This window comes from Podarcis gaigeae (genome assembly GCF_964106915.1).
Source record: "Podarcis gaigeae genome assembly, chromosome: 13".
NCBI lineage: Eukaryota > Metazoa > Chordata > Lepidosauria > Squamata > Lacertidae > Podarcis > Podarcis gaigeae.
The window spans coordinates 23,692,010-23,714,872 of record NC_139689.1 but is presented as its reverse complement, the minus strand read 5'-3'; the positions used below and the strand labels follow the sequence as shown (position 1 = coordinate 23,714,872).

The following is a 22,863-nucleotide window of genomic DNA, read 5'->3' as shown; positions in this document are numbered from 1 at the left end:
TACCTAAAATACTTGTGTCCATGTGTCTTATTTCATCATAAAGCAGGAGACGGGGCCTCAATTAACAACACTGTAAACTTGCATTATATTCCTTTATTTGCTCTATTTAAACAAATGAATGTGGAGCAAAAACAGATTTAAAGAAGCACTGCACTAAGGCAGCCCTTCTGCTCTCTAAAATCAGGTGTCCAGAAAGAAATTGCATAAGCATATAATATGGAACACTAGATTTATCAAATTAGAAGGCTGCAAAAAAGTAACAGTAGAATTAAGTGATAAAATATGCACCAGGTTTGCATCTACTAAAAAATAAACAAACCCACCTATGCTGAAAGTGCAGCTAATAAATGTTCAGAAGTACCAACATATGATTTGCATCTCACATTTCAGATTATAAGAGAGGAAAAGACCTCTTGTTGCTTCATTATCTGTTCTTCATTCATGTGAGATAAAAAACATTAATTCTACAGAGAGGAAAAAGAGGGTGACTTACATGAGTTCCTTCTGGGGTGCTGAAGAGGACGATTCAGATGAAATTGTAGGGAAGTGCATCATGTAAAACCGAGAAGCAATAAACCCAATGACAAGATTTCCTGGCTGAGAAAACTCCTGTGAAGTGAAGTAGGTGTTACTTACTTTGCATTGGTCAAAACGCATCTTCAGGCTGGAAAGAATGGAATGGCCCTTGCCCACAATATGAGGGAGAAAAACAAGCAGCAGTATCAATAACACCAGCATTTTGGGGACAAGTAATTACTTTGAGACACACGTCACTGTTTTCTTCAATGCCACTTTTATTCAGATGAGTTTGTTTCATCTTAATTTGACAAGATGTGACCCCATTCCTACATTGATCAGTTGATGTAAGAAGGTGACTGCATCCATCTCCTCCACTCCTATTTCATGTTTTTTAATTGATTTTAATTGATTTCTCCCCTATTTAATGCACCTCAGTTCTTAACTGCAAGATTGTACTTTTTTTTCTGCCTGCACACAGAAGTTGTATTTTCTTTATTAGGAGGATCTGTAAGTGAGGCACTGCTGGGAGAAACAGAAGATACAGTGAGGTGCAGATTGTTCAAGCTGTGGTTTATTTTCTCAAGGCCTTGAACATACATTTTCTGGAGTTTGTTTAGCAGGGTAATTATGTGTCCATAATTATAGGGGTGATAATCATCTCCCCATCTGCAGACATTGCTGTCTCTGCTACATACAGAAAAACAACTTGAAAAACAGTGGGAGTTGAACAGTCTGGTAAACGTGTATGTCATACCCATCAAGTGTCTCAGAAAAATTGGGGCATCCCAATCAAAATGTTTATTCGGCTTTACGCCCATCATGAAACAAACCTAACACAAGAAATCAAATAAAACAGCGGACTCGTACAAGCCACAAGTAGTATAACACAGTTCACAACTCACAAGGACAAATATTAGCCATTCATAAGAAAAGTTTAAGATTAAGATTAAAATTATTATTTTTTGCACTACACTAAAATCAGTATCTGATGTCGTTATAGAAAATTCTTATAACTATCAATAATCAGCTAACATTCCATTTCGTCTCTTGTATGAGAGGATGGCTGTTAGGAATTTAGCAACCTGTAGGGTAATATAAGGATCCACATCTTGAAGAACCCAGACAAGCTGTAGGTCTACTGGTTTGTCAGCCATTGGCTGGATTATGGAGTTTAGTATGCTAGCACGGGCTGAACTGTACAAAGGGCAGATAAACATAACATGATGTAGAGATTCAGATGTTTTCATTTCACAAGCACACATTGAAGGGACTTGGCCCTTAGTGAATCTATGTCTCAGCACGTTTGTTGGAAAGACATTAAACCTAACTCTAATGAAGGCATATTGGTGAGACTATAAGCGGCTATAAGCGATGTTAAGTAGGACGGAGTGCGGTAGATAGGGATTATGCCGAAATTTAACGACGAACAGGCTCCACCACCAGCTACGAAATTTTGGTATAGCTCCGCATCATCCAGCCTTTGATTTATACACCTTTTTGCCACATTTAGATCCAGTTTGAGCAATTCAGTGGGCAAGATCTCATAGGACTGCAATTTGGCAAGGATTTTTCCTGACCACAAATTTGTGAAGTCATCTTGCCACATGCATTGAATGAGATAGTGGTTCGGGAGTTTATGCCATAGGGATATCCAATAGATCAAAACTCTCCTCCATATAACTAACTCCACTGACGGGATCTTCATTTCTAAGCGAATAGCCGCATTACTTACGTTTGTTGGTAATTTTAAAAGTCGGCGTAAGAATTGGCTTTGAAGTGACTCTAATGGAGAGAGGTTTGCAAAGGCAGCCCATAAAGGTGCAGCATAGGTCATTGTGGCCATCACTGTGATGCTATACACTTTCAGGGCCGCAGGGATGAATAAGGCCCCCTCAGAGTAGAAAAAACGAAGGAGGGAGTGTGATAGGGCTTTTGTCTTGTTTTGAAGATATTCAACATGCGCTTTCCACTCTAAATTATATTGAAAATAAATTCCTAAATATTTAAATTTGTGTACTTGTTCGATTTTCGTGCCCTCCAGTTTCCATGAATAAAGTTTTCGACTCCTTGAAAATATCAGTACTTTGGACTTGGTGTGGTTAATAGACAGATGATTAGAATGGCAATATGTCGCAAAAATCTTTAGTGCCCTCCTTAAACCCACTCTGGAGTAAGAGAGTAGTACAGCATCATCTGCGTAGAGAAGTAAAGGACAACGGTAATCTGCTATACGAGGGGAGTGGATAAATTTATGTGAGACGGCTAATGGGTTCCTCATATCACTGATAAATAAGTTAAAAAGAAGCGGCGCTAAAATACAACCCTGGCATACACCCTTATTTACTGGCACTGGGTTAGTCAGGTCTCCAGCAGGGGATAATCTCACCCTGGCCACGGACCCGGCATGAAGTTGGGAAATAAGCCACAGGAGCCTTCTATCTATTCCCCAACTGGCAAGTTTATCCCATAGTAATTTCCTCGGCATACTATCAAACGCAGCTTTCAAATCTATGAAAGCTGCGCAAAGTTGGCCCCGTCTAGGTGTCAAGTATTTCCGGGCTAAGTGATAAAGAATAATTGCCTGGTCTGTTGTGGATCGGTTTAATCTAAATCCAGCTTGCTCATGTCCAATCAGGTCAGCCTCAACTGACCACTTCATCAACCTTGCCAGCAAAAAACGGGCATATATTTTCCCAATGGACGATAGCAGACTGATATTCCGATAATTCCCTGGGTCACCGGGAGGGCCTTTTTTGTAGATAGGAATTATAATGGTCTCCTTCCACATTCCTGGAATTAAGCCCGTGGCATTTATTGCGTCGAACGTTTTAGCTAAAATCCCTGCCCACCACGCTGAATGAAGCTTTATAGCCTCAACAGGGACCAAATCTGGCCCAGGGGCCTTACCAGTTTTCAGCTCGGCTATCAATTCTAGGATTTCAGCAGGGTCGGTATTAGGCCAGACGGGAAAGGGGATTAGAAGGTCTCCAATGAGTGGCCGGAGCTTCTACCACTGAGAATTTTTTTCTTAGGAACTGCTCCCATGTAGGGGCCAGGATCACCGTTAAGGGATATTTCGTGTTTCTTCCCTTTATTAAGGACCAAAATTTCTGGGAGTTATGAGATTTTGAGGCAGAAATTATAGTCTGCCAACGATTTTAATGCCATTCCCATTTGGCCGATTTCTGGGCCTGTTTGTATGCTTTTTTTAGCCAGGGAATAAGATGGAGGTAAGGCTGGAGCGCTGGAAAGTTTATAGTCATTATATATTGTATGTAGATGGAGTCTGGCTAGCTTGCAAGCAGAGTTGAACCAAGGGGCGCCAAATTTAACATAATCGTTTTTAACTCCATGGGTTGGAGAAGTAAAAAAGCGAGTTAAAACTTCTATCAGGCAAGAAAAAAAATTCATACAGTTAATAGGATCACGCGGGACTATTCCTACATCCGGCTGGTCACCAGGAAACCTTTCTCTGATAAAATCCATATATCTATGAGCAAGGGCAGGGGACCATCTAGTCCCCTTTATTTTAGTGGACGACTCCACAGTCACCGAGATTGGGTGGGAGCGGTCGAGCAACTGCCAGTCAACACATAACTTGGTTGTCAGGGGAAGATGGTCACTAAATTGGACATTATCAATTTTAAAAGAGGTGACTTTCAAAAATAAATCCCGGGAAACCAAAACATAGTCGAGAACACTGTTTGATTTTAACCCCAGGTGGGTGAACTCTCCTGGTATGTCTGGAGGACACCTTCCATTTAATATAATTAAATTAAGGCGTAGAGTCATCTGATAAAGCATCACTCCCGCCTTATTGACTTTTAGTGGGGGTGTATGCTAGATCGTAAGTTTGAGCGCCAGGGTCAATCCACCACTTAGACTTTTTAAGAGCCTCCCAATTTGAGGCTATCCGAGTGTTAAAATCGCCTCCAGTAATGGAGGGGACATTGGGATATTTAAGATAACAGGAAAGTAAAAAATCCTCTAGGGATTCCCATCTAGAAGTAAGATCAGCTGCTAACCCTCCTGGAGGGAAATAGACATTTGTAACCAATAAAGAGAAGTTTCCTCCAGAGATCAGTCCGGTAATAGCATAAGGCGGAAATGCATGCACTAGTGAAAGTTTAGCCCGAAGTTTAAGAGAGATACCAATTGTAAGGCCACCTTTAGGGCGGCCACCATTCATTGACGGGCTAGCAGGCAGACATATAAACTCAAAGCCATTTAACTCAATTTCCTCCTCCACCCAAGTTTCTTGTAATAGTATGATAAGAAAGGAATTAATATATTTTTGGAATTCTGGATCTAATTTTTTACTTTTCAATCCAGCAATGTTCCAACTTAATATTGAAGGCTGGGGTTTCCCCGTTCCTCCAATTGACTGCCAATAAAAAAATCTGTTATCTTCCTCTGATGTAAAACCCCTCATAAAGGCTGAGTGGGATTTACAAGGTCATCTGATTGTTGAGCTTGGCCACTCAAACTACTAGGAGTAGGACCTTGAACAGGGGCGGACCCCTTTTCCAAAAGGGTTTGGTGGGCCACCCGGGGTGGACCAGCTATCTCGTCGGAAGTTTGGTCTCTCTGTAGCCTGCTACTGGTCTTTTGGGCTACATGATTTATGTGGCCTGTTGGGTCTTCAATCAGTTCTGTCACTGGTCTTGCTGTTGAATCCATAATACTCCGCAAAGAGGGATAAGGCTGGGCGAGAGAGCTATTAGGGAAGATTGACAAAGGCGCCTCTTCTCTTGATTGGTCAGTGCTATAAGAAGGTTCCAGGTCAGGCATCAATGAATGTGTAGAAGGGGATTTTTCCTGTTGTGTGCTACTTTCTTCAGGGATGTTTTTCGATGGACAATCATGTAAATCTATTAAGAGCACAGAGGATTGTTCTACTTGGAGGGAAGGACTGGTAGTTGCTTCTTGGGGTTGTCTCTTCTCCTCCATTGCCGACATACATTTAGCATTAGATATTGAGAGATCCATATGACCTGGTTCTTCTAGACAGTCATATTCGCTGTACGTGAGTACTCTGGTGCTGAGCTTCCTAATAAGTTGGGTTTTAAGCGATTCCAGTCTTTTAATAATTTCTTTTTGTTCCGCCACTGGTAAATTTGCAAAGGAGGCAATGAGTTCGATCTCTTCTGGTGGTGTCAGGCCACTTTCCGGATGGTCATTGTTCTTTGCTAGGGGAGAGGTGGCTACATAGCTCTTCTCCTGGGGTAGAACACCCCCTCTGGTGACCACTGGTGGATCGGGTTTAGCAGATTTTGAGCCCTCTTTGGTTATTGCTTCCAACAGTAGGGGTTTAGGCGTAGAGTCTATAAAAGCTCTCGTTGGTACTATCCCACAGCGAAACAAAAATGCTTTCTTGCGTAGTATGATAGTGGGAATTTTTGTGGATTGAAGCGCAAGCAGGACTCTCTGAGATTTATGATGATGGGCAAAGGGGAGGACTGCACAGAGGTCAATTTGTGTTGCCTCCATATTTAAAAGCACCTTTAAGAGATCCTTGGCACCCCCAAGGTTCTCCATCTTGGGTCCCCATTTTGTATAGTTAGGCTCACTTTCCTTGGTGTTAAGATCAAAGATTGATGACCTAATTGAAGGTTAAGGTTGTATTTAAATTTGTCAGTACGCTTGTTATTGGGCATCCCAATTTTTCTCATGAGAGACCAGTGGCATTTTTGGTCACCAAGGTCTTGCATGATTTTGCACCACAACTTTCCCTCTAAGCCCCCCCACCCACTTTTTAAAGTGTTGGGGTCGTGCAATCTTGCACAGTGCCCGCAAACACACATTTTTGGGCACCATTCCTTGGGGAAATTTTCTTGCAAATCATGTGAGATCATGACAACCAAAACCACCCCCATTCATTCATGAGAAAAAAATGGGAATATGTTGTTCAGTAAGATTTTTCCTGGATTTTGCTATCACTGTGTTGGAGGGTATGGTATTATATTTTCCCCAAATCAGAGTAGAATCATTCACTTGTACTTAGTTCAGTGTGGTTTCTATTCTCTTGGAAAGAGAGAAAAGCGATTTATGACCTTCAGAGGCGGTGGAGTAGCGGGTTTCACAGCCCCACTACACATGCGGCAGCTGAAACCCAGCCCCCTCACGATTGAGGGGATTCCCGGCCGTGTCACCTCCTGGCCAGCCAATTGGCTGGCTCTGGGGGTGTGGCCTGCCCAATTTGAACCAGGACGCAGCCAGGGATCTCCCTCTTTGCTGCCTGCCAGCTGTTGCTGCTTTTCCCACCCTCCCGCCCTATAAGGTTTTCGTTCCTTGACCTTGCTATGGACCTTGGTTGGTCGCCGTTGAGGGGCCTGGCAAATTGGCACCAGCCACTTGGTTTTTGCCCACCTCATAGCAAATAAGCACAACTTTCTTGGTATTGGTGGTTATGCATTGGTATTGCTCTGTAGATGGAAGAGGGGAGGTAGTGCCATCACCTGCCCCATATATTGATAAAGGATTCTGGGGGGCGTGGCCCTGTCCGAAGCCTATGGATGCGATGGCCTAAGGCACGCCCCCAATCGGTGACCCTGGGAGAGTTCCTAGTTGATGTGCATCAGCAGGACTTCCCCTACTGGTGGTTAACCCTTCCTGGACTTCAAGCGGATGGGCTGAAGTCGGATATAGTCTGTTAGGACCAATGCCTAAGCCAATACCGCTCATCACCTGTAACCAATAAAATTGTGGCCTTATTTAGCCCATTAACCTTCATAATTCTGTCCTGTGTCATTATTTCCACTGGGGGACGGGAACTCGCCACACAACGTAATAACATGAATAATATGCACAAATTCTAATGAATGTAAGTTGAAAAAGAATTCTGCCATGTTATTTTCCTCCCTCTATGAACATAAAATAATATGTGATAATGACTTGTCTTTGTATTAACATATATACAGGTGGAGCAGGTATCATTTTGATTCTACCACAATTCAACCAGTCTCTTCTGAAAGTGGTTTATTTGCTGTGCTCCTTCACATATTGTATAAAAAGATGTGTCAGAATAATGTTGAGGTGACTTGAGACACATTTACTTTAAGGCAAGGCAAGGCCCTTGAACAGAGCGCTAGATGAGTTTTTTCCTAAATGATATTGTTTGTCCAATGGAAATAGAAAAAGAGAATAGTTACAAAATGACTTCCCCCTTGAGCATGGGGATCTTGATTCTGCAATAAGCAGGTCAGATTAAGTTTTGCTGAAGCCTTGGAGCTGTATTAATTTTTGGAAGGTAGGAGATGCAGAAAGGGACCCTTTGTAGAACAAAAATGGATAAGTCTGGTTAAATAAACATGTGATGTTTATGATAGAAGCACTATCAAGGTACCACTGTATATTCCTCTAGGAGGTCATTTTGCTGGGGCAAAGAGAAGTATACCAGATCCATTCCATCATTTCATTGGCACTTATGAGGAAAGGCTTACTAATGTCTTGTGCCCAGCAATAGAATATAGAGGGCAAAATATTGACTAACCAGTCCAAGCATTGCCAGTGTGGCACTTTCATCACACCCACAATAAATAAATGCAATATTCATTAAATATGTGTTATGGTAACTATGATCTGAAAACATTACAATAGTGTGTGTGTGTGTGTGTGTGACAGAGAGAGAGAAAGAGAGAGGAGGTGGTGGAGGAGGATGGTGTCTTACATACCCTTGCCAATCACAATCTGTGAAGGCTGTTCCATGAAAGAGGGTGTATTATAGAGGAACACGACTTGATAAACAATCCCAGCAATGAAAAGGTCACCTCATTGGTAAAATTCATAAGGAATGGGGAGACGATCATCATGTATGCTGCAATTAATGAAATGTGTCTTGCATACAATATGACACAACAATATAAGCAACATCATCATCATCATCATGATCCTGTTGATAAAATACCCCTTCCAAATGTCAGTTTCCATGGTGGCCTCTACTGTATTGCATATCATTTCTAAAGCCAGGAAGTGGATATATAACCTAACATAGAAGAGAGATTATCTAACAGAAGTATGATGGAGCCCTGCCAATACCTGGACCTAGTTCTGAAGGATACAAGGGTTTTATAGCTCTTTTCAGAATCTTGTTTTTTTTTTTTTTTTGGTGTGTTGCTAGCATGTGCTGAATGTCAGTGGCATTAACAGGTATGATTATCATTTCCCCAGTGTGTTGTTGACTTCTGAAGTTGTATCATGAATAACAAAAGTGCTAAAAGATTTTTTTTCTTTCCACCAGAATCATAGACATATTATTTTGTGCTTTGATGAATAATAAGTAGCCAGCGTTATATAGCCTGGTAGATTCAGATCTGACCAGTGCTAGAGTTAAGTTCATCCACAGAGCATTCAGATTTCCTTGGAGGTTTTAAAGCAAATATTGGATGGCCACCTGCCATGGATGCTTTAGTTGAGATTCCTGCAGTGCAGCGGATTGAACTAGATGACCTTTGTTGCCCTTCCAACTTTGTAATTCTATGATTCTGTGATAGCTTTCCCCAAACATCTTAAGCTCTATAAATAGCTTCATATAGATGCTAAATAGCATTATGAACAAAACAGTGGCCTGTGATACATCACAACACTGGACGCGGAAGCACAAGCACTCAATACATCAATAAAGTCATATGTGTTGGTGAAAATAACATACAGATGCATTCTATTGTGGTAAATTTCTTGTAAAAGGTTTTTAAGGGGAAATTACATTGCAATTAGGATATTAGAATAAACTTACACAAAAATGCTGCTGAATTCTCTGGAGAAAGTTTGATAACAACAACAACAACAACAACAACAACAACAACAACAACAACAACAACAACATATTATTTATAACAACAACAACAACAACAACAACAACAACAACATATTATTTATACCCCGCCCATCTGGCTGAGTTTCATATTTGACAGAGAATCACACCTCATCTGACTACAACACCAGATAGCTCATGGTTCAGTAAGACTCTAACTTGCTCTTTATTCTGTCAACAAGTCTTAAGCATGTGCTGCATAAGAATAGTGTATCAAATAGTGCTAGAGTATGAGACTAGGATGCATATATTGAAGTGATTTACTACATATAAGTGTATTAACAAATGTGAGAGTGAATAAAACATTGAAAGGACATTCTTTGTCTGTCTTCTCTTGGATCTATGAAAAAGAGTAATGATGCTGACTTGGGGCTGCATAATAACTCTTAGTATAGGCACTTTGGTCTAAACCACTGAGCGTCTTGGGCTTGCTGATCAGAAGTTCGGCAGTTTGAGGCCCCATGATGGGGTGATCTCCTGTTGCTTTGTCCCAGCTCCTGCCAACCTAGCAGTTCAAAAGTATGCCAGTGCAAGTAGATAAATAGGTACCACTGCAATGGGAAGTGTAATGGGATAAGGGGTTGCTTGTGCGTAAGTGCCAAACCGCTCCAAGTTGAGTAGTTGGCTAAAACTTTCCCTAACCGGACAGCCCTTACTTCGTGGCTGTCTTAATCACTGGCAGAATCCGTGAGTGGGCGTTTCCTGAACTTTTTCCAACATAAAAGCTCCTTGACAGAGAGTCTCCGCCTGGATTCCCTGCACGACAGCTTTTACCGTTTCATCCTCAGTGTTCCATTTCAACAGCAGATTATACATTCTCGACAATATCTTAGCATTGGGTTCTAGTAGTTCTGTTTCCAACTTTGATTTTTCCACCTGGAAACCATTTTTCCTATCCAAATTATAGGCCTCTCTTACTTGAAAATAGTGTAACCAGTCTCGTACCTTATCTTTAAGTTTCTCATAACTCTGCAATTTCAATTTGTCTCCCTCCTGCTCCAAAATTTCCCAATATTTAGGCCAATTAGATTCCATATTGAGTTTTTTCAAGGCCTTTGCTTCCATAGGTGAGAGCCACCTTGGGGTTTTATTTTCCAAAAAATCTTTATACTTCATCCAGACATTAAACAATGCTTTCCTGACAATATGGTTTTTAAATGCTTTATAGACTTTAGCCTTACCGTACCACAAGTATGCATGCCACCCCAAAACATTATCATATCCTTCCAAATCTAGAATGTCCGTGTTTTCAAGAAGTAGCCAATCCTTCAACCAGCAAAAAGCTGCTGCTTCATAATATAACTTAAATTCCCTCAACTCCTGAATCTCCCTGTCTGACATGGCGTACAGTTTGCCCACTGGCAGCTGGGCTCCTGGGAGTAGGTTGATTTGACAGTCAAAGGGCCTATGAGGAGGCAGTCTATCTGCTTCTTTCTCACTGAAGACATCTTGCAGGTCAGCGTACTGCGGTGGTACCTGCCCCTTCTCCCCCACCGCCATCCCTGCCACTCTGGCTATTGCCACCCTCGGGGTTTCCCCCCCGTGGCAGTGTTCCAAGCAGTGGGCTGACCCAAATGAGACCGTCCGCTGGTGCCATCCCACTAACGGATCATGTAGCGCCAGCCAGCTCATTCCCAGTATGATGGGTGGCCCCGCCAGGGTGGCTACGTGAAAGGCAATGATTTCAGTGTGGCTGGCAACCCTCATTCTCATGAAAGCCGTTTGGTGTGTCACCTCTCCTCCCAGGAGTTCCTTCCCATCAATGGTCGTGACTTGCAAGGGATTACCTAGAGGCAGTGTCTGCAGCCGGTGCTCTAACGCAAATTCCTTGCTAAGGAAATTGCAAGAACTGCCTGAGTCCCGTAGAGCCTTTATCTTGAGTGGGTGGCCATTGGGTAGCTCTAGACCACTTCTATGGCAATGGCTGCTCGGGGGGGCTCTGGCTTGGGTACGTTTACTGGTCGTTTGCCTGGCTGCTGTGCCCTGTCGTCGGCAGCCAAGCGCTGGCTTTTCCCTGCTCTTTAAGCCCCTCCTCCTCACTCCCAGCCGCCCCCACCATTCCTTGCCATGCCTTTCTTTGAGGGCAGACCCTGGCAAAATGTCCTGGCTGTTGGCAGATGAAACACTTCTTGGCAATTTTCCCCTCCTTCTTTCGCACTTCGCTGGAGTTTGAAACCCCGTGCGCGCGCGCGCGTGCCTCCGATCTCCGTTGGCTCCACTGGCGGGGAAGGCTGCTCGGCTATTTCAGGAATGTGGAAGTCATTCCAACGCTCTCCTCTGCCTTCCCACTTCTCTAGAGCCCGAGCTTCCTGCCGCGCTCCAATCGCAAGCGCAGCTTTGGTCAGCTGATCCATCGACTGCGGACGGGGCGCGCAGGAAAGTTCGTCTTTCACTGCGGGGGCTAGGCCTTCCTCAAATAACATCTGAATCGGTTCCGAAGTCAGATCCCACCCCAGTAGGTGTATGAGCATGGCAAATCACGACCAGTACTCTGTGACTGATTGATTCCCTTGTTTGCACGCCATCAACTGCCTGCATACAACGCTCTGCTCAATTTGGCTGGAAAACATCAAGTCCATGGCAGGAAAAAAACTTCCTCAAGTCTTTTAAGGCAGCATTATCCGATGCCATCAGTGGTCTAACCCACTCTCTGGCCCCCGCCTCCAGGTGTCCAATCACAAAGGCTACTCTCGCCCCTTCATCCACAAAGTCATCATACTGTAGGTCCAGTGCATACTGCACCTCTGTCTTAAAGGCCTGGTAGTCCCTTGGATCGCCCCCGAACTTATGCACCAGTCCCGGTACCTTTCTTGCAATGGGGGTGGGTTTCCCCTGTGCATCCTGAGCCCACCTTTCATCGAGCCACGCTGCTAGTAGAGCCAGCTGTTGTTCCAAATCTCTGTTTCTCTCCTCCAGAGTTGGTCCTTCCCTGGCTCCCTCTGCTCTGCCAACTCCTCCTGTTTTGCTCATGATGCCCCCCTCCGCACAAACAACATCGGAGACTGACGGATTGCTGTAATGGGATAAGGGGTTGCTTGTGCGTAAGCGTCAAACCACTCTCCAAGTTGAGTAGTTGGCTAAAACTTTCCGTAACCGGATAGCCCTTACTTCGTGGCTGTCTTAATCACTGGCAGAATCCATCAGTGGGCGTTTCCTGAACTTTTTCCAACATAAAAGCTCCTTGACAGAGAGTCTCTGCCTGGATTCCCTGCGCAACAGCTTTCTGCGCAGAGTGGGCGTCCCAAGGGTAGGTCCTGAGCTCTCTCCACTGGTCTCGCTGGAAGCGTCCCTGAGCCTTCCCTCTGACTCCTCCTCCTCCTTCCCTCCTTCCTCAGCAGAAGCTCTCCCTCTTTCTCTGCCGGTTCCCTCCCCAGCGTCTGGGAGCCTCTCCACCCCCCCCCCCGAGCTCCGATGGCAGTTCCCTGACAGGAAGGTAACAGCATTTCCGTTGGCCAGAAGCGGTTTATTTTTTTTAAAAAAATATTTTTTATTCATTTTACAATACAAAAATATAAAAACACATCACACAATTTTTCACAAATACATTTTTTGGAGTTCCCTCAGCTCTTCTGCAAATCCTCCATTTTAGTCCTTCTTTGCATTTCTTAACCTAATATTGCCTTCTATTAAAAACCTCCTCCCTCTTATTCCCTTTTTTACAATATTTCTGATATTATTTTCACAGAGCCTCTTGCAAACCTACAAACGTTAATTGCTCATCACAAATACTTTTCAAATAGTCTATAAATTTACTCCAGTCTTCAGTGAATCTGTGGTCTCGTAGGCCTCAGATCCTTCCTGTTAGTTTATCAAGTTCTGAGTATTCCATTAACGTCATTCTCCATTCTTCCATTGACGGTAATTCTTCTTGTTTCCATTTTTGGGCTAGCAGTATTCTTGCCGCTGTTACTGCGTATAGAAAAAACTTGTAATCTTTTCTGTTTATTTCATTTCCTACCATTCCTAACAAAAATGCCTCTGGTTTCTTAACAAATGTATATTTCAACATTTTTTTTCAATTTGTTATATATCATTTCCCAGAAGCGGCCAGAAGCGGTTTAGCCATGCTGGCCACGTGATGCGGAAAGGTGTCTGTGGAAAAATGCTGGCTCCCTCAATCTGAAGCAAGATAAGTGTTGCAACCCCACAGTTGCCTTCCAGGGGTCCTTCACCTTTTTTACCTTTATATGCCAACCATAAAAATATGCATAGATTGAAAAGCCAACAACAATTGGTGGCTGTTGACTATTAAGAAGGGTGAATAATCTGAGTTATATTCTATGTGGGTCAGCTTGTTTGGGCAGGGGTAGATAGGTGGAAAGAAACAACGGACCCATCCAGACTGGTGTTTTATTGTGGGGTTATTCTGCAGCATGTTCTTGACACAACAATAGTGTATTATTTGTATACTTATTCTTATTAAAACCATCAGGTAACTTTTTGGCTAGGACAGCCAGAATGAAACTCATGACAGCCAAAAAACCCATACAACCCAAGACACAATTAAACACGGTAGATGAACCCTTGCTGCATTCAAATATGAATTAACCATTCAGTGACTGCATGTCTGTGTCTGAGAATGGGAGGGAAGTACTTAACTAAAGAGTACAGATGCTAGCTTAACAAGGTCCATAAACAAGGTCCAGGTAAGGGAGTCTGCTAAACTGCTCCTGAGGGGGCCACCAGACACTCCTTGCTTCTTTATGGGTTTCTCCTCCTTCCCCTGGCTCAATGTTTCCAAGGACCCTGTCTTCCTACTCCCAATTCAGGCTCAGCAGCAGCAGCAGCAACTCCAGCCCCCTCCCCCTTGACATAGGCAGATAGGCAGAGCCGTAACTAGGTGATCTTGCGCCCCTGGCAGAACTGTCCAGATTGCGCCCCCTAGCCATGGACAAAGTAGCTCTTCTTTTCACCTCTCCTCCAACCCCAACCCCTCCACCCATTCAATTCACCCTCTATTTAAAACCATTTCTTATGAGGCAATAATCAATATTTATATGTAAGGACATATTTTAAAGCCAGTTATGTGCCTCCCCATTGCCTGTGCCCCATGGTGGGGGCCCACCTTGCCACCCCCTAGCTACGGCCATGCAGATAGGCAGGTAGTTTCCTTCCTCCTCTTCTTCTCTTCCTCCTCCGTATCCTGGCTGCCCTTTCCCTTCCCTTCCTACTGCTGGAATTTCTGGGAAATCACCACAGACCAGCAGCCAATTGCTTACATACAGGTACAGGTCCATGAACCACCATTTTCACTAACGTTTTTCCAACAGAGAGAAAATAACAATATATTACTACCTTCACTCCCTATTTTATATTTATTCGTGGAAATTTCAGTCAATAATTCTGTTTGGCTGATGAGTATGAAGAGAATAAATATGCAACTTCACCTTGTGGATCTTGACTTGCAAATAATTTCACTAAAATGTCAAAGAAAAGGTCCATTAAGATCGTCAAGATTAATTTTCAGGTCAAGAAAGCTTTAGAAACTTTAGAAAGAATGTTTCTCAGTATATTTAACCTTTGTGAAGTACTGTATGTGTCGGTCATTATACTATTCATTCTACCATTCAGATTGCATACTTGAAAGGGGGGAGGGTGCCATCTGTTTTTAATTCCTGGGAAATCACCACAGACCAGCAGCCAATTGCTCACATACAGGCACTGGTCCATGAACCACCATTTTCAGTAGCGTTTTTCCAACAGAGAGAAAATAACAATATATTATTACCTTCAGTCCCTATTTTATATTTATTCGTGGAAATTTCAGTCAATAATTCTGTTTGGCTGATGAATATGAAGAGAATAAATATAAGAAAAGGTCCATTAACATCGTTGAGATTAATTTTCAGGTCAAGAAAGCTTTAGAAAGCTTTAGAAAGGATGTTTCTCGGTATATTTAACCTCTGTGAAGTACTGTATGTGTCGGTCATTATACTATTCATTCTACCATTCAGATCGCATACTTGAAAGGGGGGAGGGAAGTGCTATCTGTTTTTAATTCCCATATAACTTAGTCTTTTCCTGATTTTAGTTGCTCCCTGTTATTCAAGTCAGCCCTGAACAAAAGAATATAGCATTTAGGGGAAAAGATGCAAAGCAGTAACCCAGCACTGGAGGATAAGATAGAGAAGATCTCCACAGCCACCATGTATTTTCCTTTGGTGCTCAGGTAGGCAGGAACAAAGGACAACCAAACACTGCAGAACACCATCATGCTGAAAGTGATAAATTTGGCTTCATTGAAAGTGTCTGGCAACCTCCTAGCAAGGTATGCCACTGTGAAGCTGACAAGGGCCAGGAAGCACATATAGCCCAGGACACTATAAAACATGACAGTTGAGCCTTCGTTACACTCTGCTATAATTTCCCCATTGACGGAGGACATGTCTGTATCTGAGTATGGGGGAGAAATACTCAGCCAAAGGGTACAAATTCCTGCTTGAATAAAGGAGCCTGAAAACATGATAGAGTTTGTCAGCTTTTTCCCCATCCATTTTCTCATTCTGGATCCTGGTCTAGTAGCCATAAATGCCACGACCACAGTGATGGTTTTAGCTAACAAGCTGGAAAGAGCAAGAGAAAATATGATGCCAAAAGTTGTTTGTCGGAGTAAGCAAATTAGCTGTCCAGGTTTTCCAATAAAAAGCAAGCAGCAGAGGAAACACAGTAGGAGGGATACGAGAAGAATGTAGGTGACACTTCGGTTGTTGGCTTTGACGATGGGTGTGTTCTGGTGCTTCACAAATATTATTATCACCAAAGCTGTGATCAGAGCAAGAGCAAGAGCAGACAAAGCTAAAGTCATTCCTAAAGGTTCCTCGTATGAAAGGTAGGTTATGACTTTGGGAATGCATTGGTTCTGGTGGATGTTTGAATATTGATCTTCTGGACATTCCGTGCAGACATCCATATCTAGAATAAAATTTAAAAAAATTGGATACTTTTATAGTCATTGTAGGAGCTGCATTAAATCTCTCCTCATTTCCAAGTTCATTAGCCAAGGGTTTTCATTCAACTGCAAACTCCTCACATGCAAAGAGTATCCATCCTTGAACATTTCCATCAGATGTGAGAGATCAGCAAAAAAGGTGTTTTGGGGTATATGGCACATTATTCCACAGATCCTAGTCCAGAACTGGGGGGAAGCTATGCCAGCCCTGGAAGAACTAGCAGAAAGCATAAAACTAATTTAAAAAGTCACAGCCACCTTCCACCATAATGAGCATGATGTTATAACACTGGTCTTAAAGATCTACGTTGGCTCCCAGTACATTTCTGAGCACAATTCAGGCCCTGTATATAGGAATATGTATATATTCAGGCCCTGTTCATCCCAGACAATAATGTCCACCTCCAAGGGCCTTCTGGTTAGTCACGAAGCTTCATGTTTCGGCACCAGGGGGCGGAGAGCAGGTGGTGGTGGGGCTGGTGCACAAACAAGTCAGATGGGCGGGGTATAAGTAATAAAAAAGATAATAAAAATCATTCTATTGATTCACATGTTTTACTTATTTGAAGAAATAAATTGGGATTAATAGGTTCTCAGATCATTTAATTTCAGTTTCTCAATATACATATCTTTTTTGTTTTTGTTTTTGCTTTATATCTATTTTTCTATGGTGGGGTTAATAAAAATGAAATAAGTAAAGTGTACTGAATTTTTTGTTATATATATAATTGGAAAATTATAATGAAGATGATTTTTTGAAAATTCAGCTTCCGCTTTATGTGATGTGTCTCACAATAAATTTCTGTAGTGAGATATAGAATAAGAGATGTTACTTACAATACCAATAGTTAGCAAACGATATATAATAAAACCCATTTGGTGTCCTTCTAAGGCCCTGGCCAGAATTGCTGATATCAGAACATGAAAGTCTAAATAGTAACTTGTTTTACTACATGTCTTAAATTTGGACTGGGCTACTTCTGAAAAGGAATTGTTTACATTGTTGGTGGAAAGTGTACTGCATATGGAATATTTTCAGCATTCAAACAAGATAATGCACATTTTAAGTATGATTGTTTCCCCCCTTTAAAGCCATATGGTGGGTTTCAATGTAGCACTCTGTGGACCAAACACATGGTGAATGAGGTCCACACACGCACTGGCACTTTCCCCCCTGTACCCCCTATTTTCCATGAACTCCATAATTATTCCCTGGAGCCTTGTGGGAAACCCAGAATGGGTTTAGGTTCTGAAGGGGGGGGGGAGCAGGGAGGTTCCATTGCATGCACAGGCCTTGTTCTGCACGCACAACAACTTAGCTGAATACCAAATATAGTCACGTCAGTCTTGCTGGAAAATTGTGGAATTCATTCTGCACTTACTAATATTCAATTTATTACTCACCCTTTACCAACAGATCCCAACAGATGCAACATTTTAAAACTGTACATTAAAAACAGTTATGATACTGTTAAAATAATTAGTAGTACAGGAATGTACTGAAAATACCTACCTTAAGTGTCAAAGGCACATTGACCTCTGTGACAACCATATCTCCTACCTGTCTGGTTAGAAATCTTCCCTTCTGGACAAGGAACACATTCATAACAGCAAAAAGGCTCCCCTTCCTTCTTTTTCCTACTGTATCCAGGACGGCACTTGTCATTACACAGAGAAGTGGGAAGAATCTATAAATAAATGTCCAATTTTATTATTTTCATTACATTTCACATTTCATTGAATATCACCACACATTGAATAATAGATATCTTTACCACTTCCATGGTTCCATATATTTATCAATTAAGACTACATATTCTAATTCCCCTTTTATTCATTTCCCCCCACTATAATTTTAAGAATTTAAACTGCTACTTTTAGACTAATCCTGCTAACACTTTATCTTGCTTTGCATAGTTCTTGAGGTATTCTGCAAACATTTCCCCCTTTTTCTTAAACACGCCATCTTCCTGATTTCTTATTCTGTTGGTTAAATTTGCCAATTCTGCATATTCCAATAATTTTTTCTTCCACTCCTCCTTCTCTCTTTCTATTTTTGAGCATATACCTCAGACTGCTGTAATTGCTTAAAGAAATTCTGCCGTTCTGCGGTGGCATCTGTTCCTAATATACCTTGTGAGAAGGTTTCTGTTCTTTTTATAAATTTTTTTGATTTCATTATATATCACCTCCCATAATTCCTGCAGAATTCTACATGCCCACCACATAGGATAAAACGTACTCTCCCTTTCTTGACACTTGCAACAGGTACTTGATTCTGATTTATACATTTTCTCTAATTTACTCGGCATAAAATACCACCTATATATAATCTTCATGAAGTTTTCATACGTCTTTCAACGTATCACAATCTGTAAATTTTAAATACTTACTCCTCAATTTTTCCAACACACTTAATTCTATACTATGTCCTATATCTCTTTTCCAGTGTATCATGGCTGACACATGCCAGTCTGGTTTCATGCCTGGTTATGAGGAGAAGGACAAGGGACATGTCAATGGCTTTTGATGCCATTGACCATGGTATCCTTCTGAGTTGACGTAATGGACTCTACTTCTCTGTAACATCTGAAACAAGGGGGGCTGTAGCCCTGGTGTCTATGTGGGGAATCCCTTGAGGCTGGTCAAGAGGCTGAAGCTGATGCAAATTACAGTTGCTTGACTGCTTACTGGGACACAGTATTGGCAACCAGTCACACCACTGCTGAGAGAATGGCACTGGCTACTAATTTGCTGCTGGCCCATGATTAAGGTGCTGGTCTTCTTCTGATGCCCAAAGATGACGTTGAAGGGTTGGTTTGTGAAAGTGATCAAATGATTAGCACTCCTGGAACTGATTCAGAAAGAGACATAGACTTGAATTCCCTAGTAGGACAATACAATGCTGTGATATTGGTGGTTCTAATCCCATTGGAGCCTGGGGAGATTTGATGGGGAATGATATCTCCATATATTCTCCTGCTCGTACTTCCTGCTCGTATTACTAGCTGAAGACTGTGAGTAAGCAGCATACTCCAGGGCCATCTTAGTTTTAATGTTCCATTTTTTGAATCCCCCTTCCTAAGTAGTTCTGCTACCAACCATTTACTCTTTTGCTGGCAGTTGAAAACCCTCTTCTTTCAGAAGGCCAGCTGCTATTCATTTATTCTTTGCCTTTTTATTTTCTGTGTTCAATTAAATTATTAGTTATTGTTTTATTTCTGTATTATGAATGTTGCATTTGATTGATTTGCTGATGTTTTAACTGTAACCATCCCTGGGATCATGTGAGGAAGGATGGGAAATCAGTGGAAATTAGGGCTATGGACCAACTTCTTATGCTTACTGTGAATATATGTACAGATTAGCCTTACATTGCAAGCATTTCCTGAGTCTCCAGTGACCCTCTTTAAATGAAACCAACCCAGGGTACATGTTGGAGGTCTTGAAACCTTTTGTTGATTGCAGAATGGGGGTGCACTAATCGGAGTGCTTGTAACAATATTGAAAAAAAGTCATCAGGCACATTTGAAAAATCCATTTCCAGTTGTTTGGAAGAAAAAGATTTAAAAGTCTTCCTAGCTCACCTGGTTAAATGTTCTATGCCACACAATGCGTTCATCCTGAATGGTTAACTCCTTGCCTGGAGGAGCTTGAAGATCCAGCCTTCCAATTTTGACTCTACCAAAAGATTGATTTGGAAACCCAGTTGGTCACATCAAATTTTGCCATTATCTCTCCATGTTCGTTAAGCTGTATTGTCTCTCCAGCACTGTTGCTGAATGTGAGATTTCTTAGAAAGGGATGGAGCTACATTCAAAAAATATAGAAAGGGGTAAAATGTTTGAATCCTCAGAGTGGTGAATACAACCATAATTTTCAGAGAGGTGTGCACTAGTTGTGTGTTTGTAGACAGTCCAGACATTTTATGAAATAAAAAAACCTTAAGCTAGTTTCACCATAAAAAAATAATTCTAAAGTTAATTCGTAAAATAGTATAGAATATTGGCAGTTTTGTTTAAAAACAGCAAAGTTTTGAAAGGTTCAGTTCATCATCTTGATTTAAAATTGCATCCAATTGTAACCAAACATAGACAAAAACTAGGTTCTCAGTCTTAGGAATTATCATGCAAAGTTTGCTTACTATCCTAGCTAATGAACTCATGTAAGGAAGTTGTGCCATCACTCTCTACCAGAAACTGCCAGATTAAAACTATGGGTCTTCAGAGCCACACCCAGAACATAACTGCAGGTCATCAGCATAGCATAAGAAATTTGCTCTTTGAGGAACAGCCTGTCACACCTGAGTAATAGTTATTTTTCAGGTAGGCAGCCTGGTCTCTGGCAGCTAACTCATTAGGAGTCATCACTTCTGCATACTTAGAGGTGGCTGATCCTCCACCTGATTCAGTTAAAGTGTCAAAAACCTGTTAATTCCTCTTAGGTTCCATCACACAAAACTGGACAACAATAGGTTCAGAAGTATCCAAATGCATCAATGAAGACAAAGGAATAAATTTTCAAGTGCAGGCAAAAACTCAACATGATGAGGATGCTTTCTAATAAAAGATGAAAAAGTAAAAAAAAAATCTTCCTGTTTCTTTCTTTAAATAAGTGTTCCTGGTATATTAGCCAGCAGTGAGAATGTTATCAGCAGCCCTGGAAAATGCAGAATTGTATACTTAACCTATACATAGGGTCTATCAGAAACGTCAGTAGGGGAAGACAACCAGACCAATATTTGCACATTTAGGAGGTATGACATAAAAGTGGATGAATTATTAGTGAAAGTGCTATGTATAACACAGCAAACAGGGAAGCCAGCAATTCTCACCAAGCTATTTGATAGGAAAGACAAAATAAAAAAATTCCTTCCAGTAGCACCTTAAAGAGCAACTAAGTTAGTTCTAGGTATGAGCTTTCGTGTGCATGCACACTTCTTCAGATACACAGTGTGCATGCACACGAAAGCTCATACCTAGAACTAACTTAGTTGGTCTTTAAGATGCTACTGGAAGGAATTTTTTTTATTTTGTTTTGACTATGGCAGACCAACACGGCTACCTATCTATAACTGATAGGAAAGAAAAAGCTTTAAATGTAAGATCTGTTTATGTACATCAGATTTTTTTTTTTTTTTACACAGCTATGGAATAATATGGTATTCTAGGCTACCCAAGAGCAGAAAATACTGTGCTGTGGGTAAAATTACCTCCCATGGCTGCAGATTCTGCAAATCCACTCTAGCCACCTGTGATTTGGGTATGAATCTAGATTTATACATAGCATGTAGAGCATGTGCCACTGCGTGAGGAACATTGTACACAGCATAGCTGCTGCCAGTCATGCTCATTTCAAAGATTTGTAATGGAAGAATCTCCAATTTCTCCTCCTCAGTGCAACGTTTCTTAGGCTTTTCACCCACATTATTATTTTTCAATGAGCACTTGAAGGTCTTTTCCCAGAAATCCTTGATCAAATTATTTTGTTTTTCCTCAAAAGGATTTAGACTCTGAAGAAACGTCCTGAATCCCAGGGGTTCATTTGAGTGTATAGATACAGATAAGGCACCCTGTAAATGGTGTATATCCCACCTCCTTTCATTGGTGGTTTTGAAATCCCAATGACTTGTCACAAGCCATACTTTACCTATAGAAAGTTGTGCCGTATGAAGATACCCGATCAAAATGTCCATCACTATGGAAGTACCATAGACCACAAAAACATTGGCTTTGCTTGTCATGACAATTGAAATTTTATTAAATTCACTGAAGAGCAATTCCGACATTCCTTCAGCATAAGCCAAATGCCATATCCTACGTATAAAATCAACACAGATGTAATTCAGGGTAAGCTGTGGAACTAATGCTTCCAAAAAAAATTCTCCAGTAATGTATTTCATAGTAAAGAGACCAATCCATGTCCATTTGAAATGCAAAAGTAACTTGACCAACCCATTGTACTCATGGACATCATTAGGGACCATCTGGTACAGGGAATGGTACTGTCTTCTATCAGTCACCCTTGAGTCAAGACAGGCATAGGTGAACTAAAAGCAAACACATATGATATGAATAGCACAGAAAATGTGTGGATTAAGGGTATGCATTGTTAATATGGATTATTTTTGTCCACAGCCACTACTTTGGTTTAAATGAATTTTTCATTTACCAGGGGAAAATAATGATAGCATCTTTGATGAAGGGCAGTATACAAATTTAATTACTGCTACTACCACTACTACCACTGCTACTACTGCTACTACCAACAACAGCAGCAGCAGCAGATGACTTTCTCATTAGAAACAATGGGTTAGATGCATTCTTAAACTAGTTTCACTTAGTTCACATCAATGGATATTTCAAGCCAAGGCAATCTTGATGCATTTAATTTGAAATAATCTAAATAAACATAATTTAGGGTGTAACCCACTGGTTCCTGGAAAGGTGTCTCAGTAGTCATAGGGTTTGTCTGATATTCTTCTCCAAAGAAGTGCAGGAGCTCAAGCTGCAGAGAGGGAGAAATGCCCCTCCAAGCCCCCTCTCTGCTTATCACTAAGACTAAAACTCATACAGACCAACAA

The 22,863-nt window shown here is 41.5% G+C and overlaps 1 protein-coding gene across 3 annotated transcripts; it reads right to left on the bottom strand.

The window, feature by feature from the left end:
• Nucleotides 1-15,165: 15,165 nt before the first annotated feature.
• Nucleotides 15,166-22,564, bottom strand: LOC310829585 (vomeronasal type-2 receptor 26-like). 3 transcript variants are annotated; one of them, XM_083708262.1, is made up of 4 exons: nucleotides 22,235-22,564; nucleotides 19,868-19,961; nucleotides 17,842-17,968; nucleotides 15,175-16,243 (listed from the first exon to the last, which is right to left on the bottom strand). In XM_083708262.1, exons 1-4 carry the CDS (start codon nucleotides 22,264-22,266, stop codon nucleotides 15,342-15,344), a joined length of 1,155 nt encoding a protein of 384 aa, XP_083564388.1. In that variant the 5' UTR covers nucleotides 22,267-22,564; the 3' UTR covers nucleotides 15,175-15,341. The 3 variants fall into 3 exon arrangements, with proteins under 3 accessions (XP_083564389.1, XP_083564388.1, XP_083564390.1); XM_083708264.1 differs by lacking the exon at nucleotides 15,175-16,243 and adding an exon at nucleotides 16,411-16,497 and having other exon boundaries at nucleotides 22,235-22,322; XM_083708263.1 differs by lacking the exon at nucleotides 22,235-22,564 and having other exon boundaries at nucleotides 15,166-16,243; nucleotides 17,842-17,918; nucleotides 19,868-19,991.
• Between the last annotated feature and the right edge of the window lie 299 nt (nucleotides 22,565-22,863).

What these genes read in the sequence shown, in the direction of transcription:
- LOC310829585 (XM_083708262.1), bottom strand. Translation starts at nt 22,266, where the DNA reads ATGGTCCCTAATGATGTCCATGAGTACAATGG. An exon ending in GATGTCCATGAGTACAATGG is followed by an intron (nt 19,962 to 22,234) that starts GTTGGTCAAGTT and finishes ATCTTTTGGTAG; the next exon opens with AGTCAAAATTGGAAGGCTGG. An exon ending in GAAGATTTCTAACCAGACAG is followed by an intron (nt 16,244 to 17,841) that starts GTAGGAGATATG and finishes ATTTTATTCTAG; the next exon opens with ATATGGATGTCTGCACGGAA.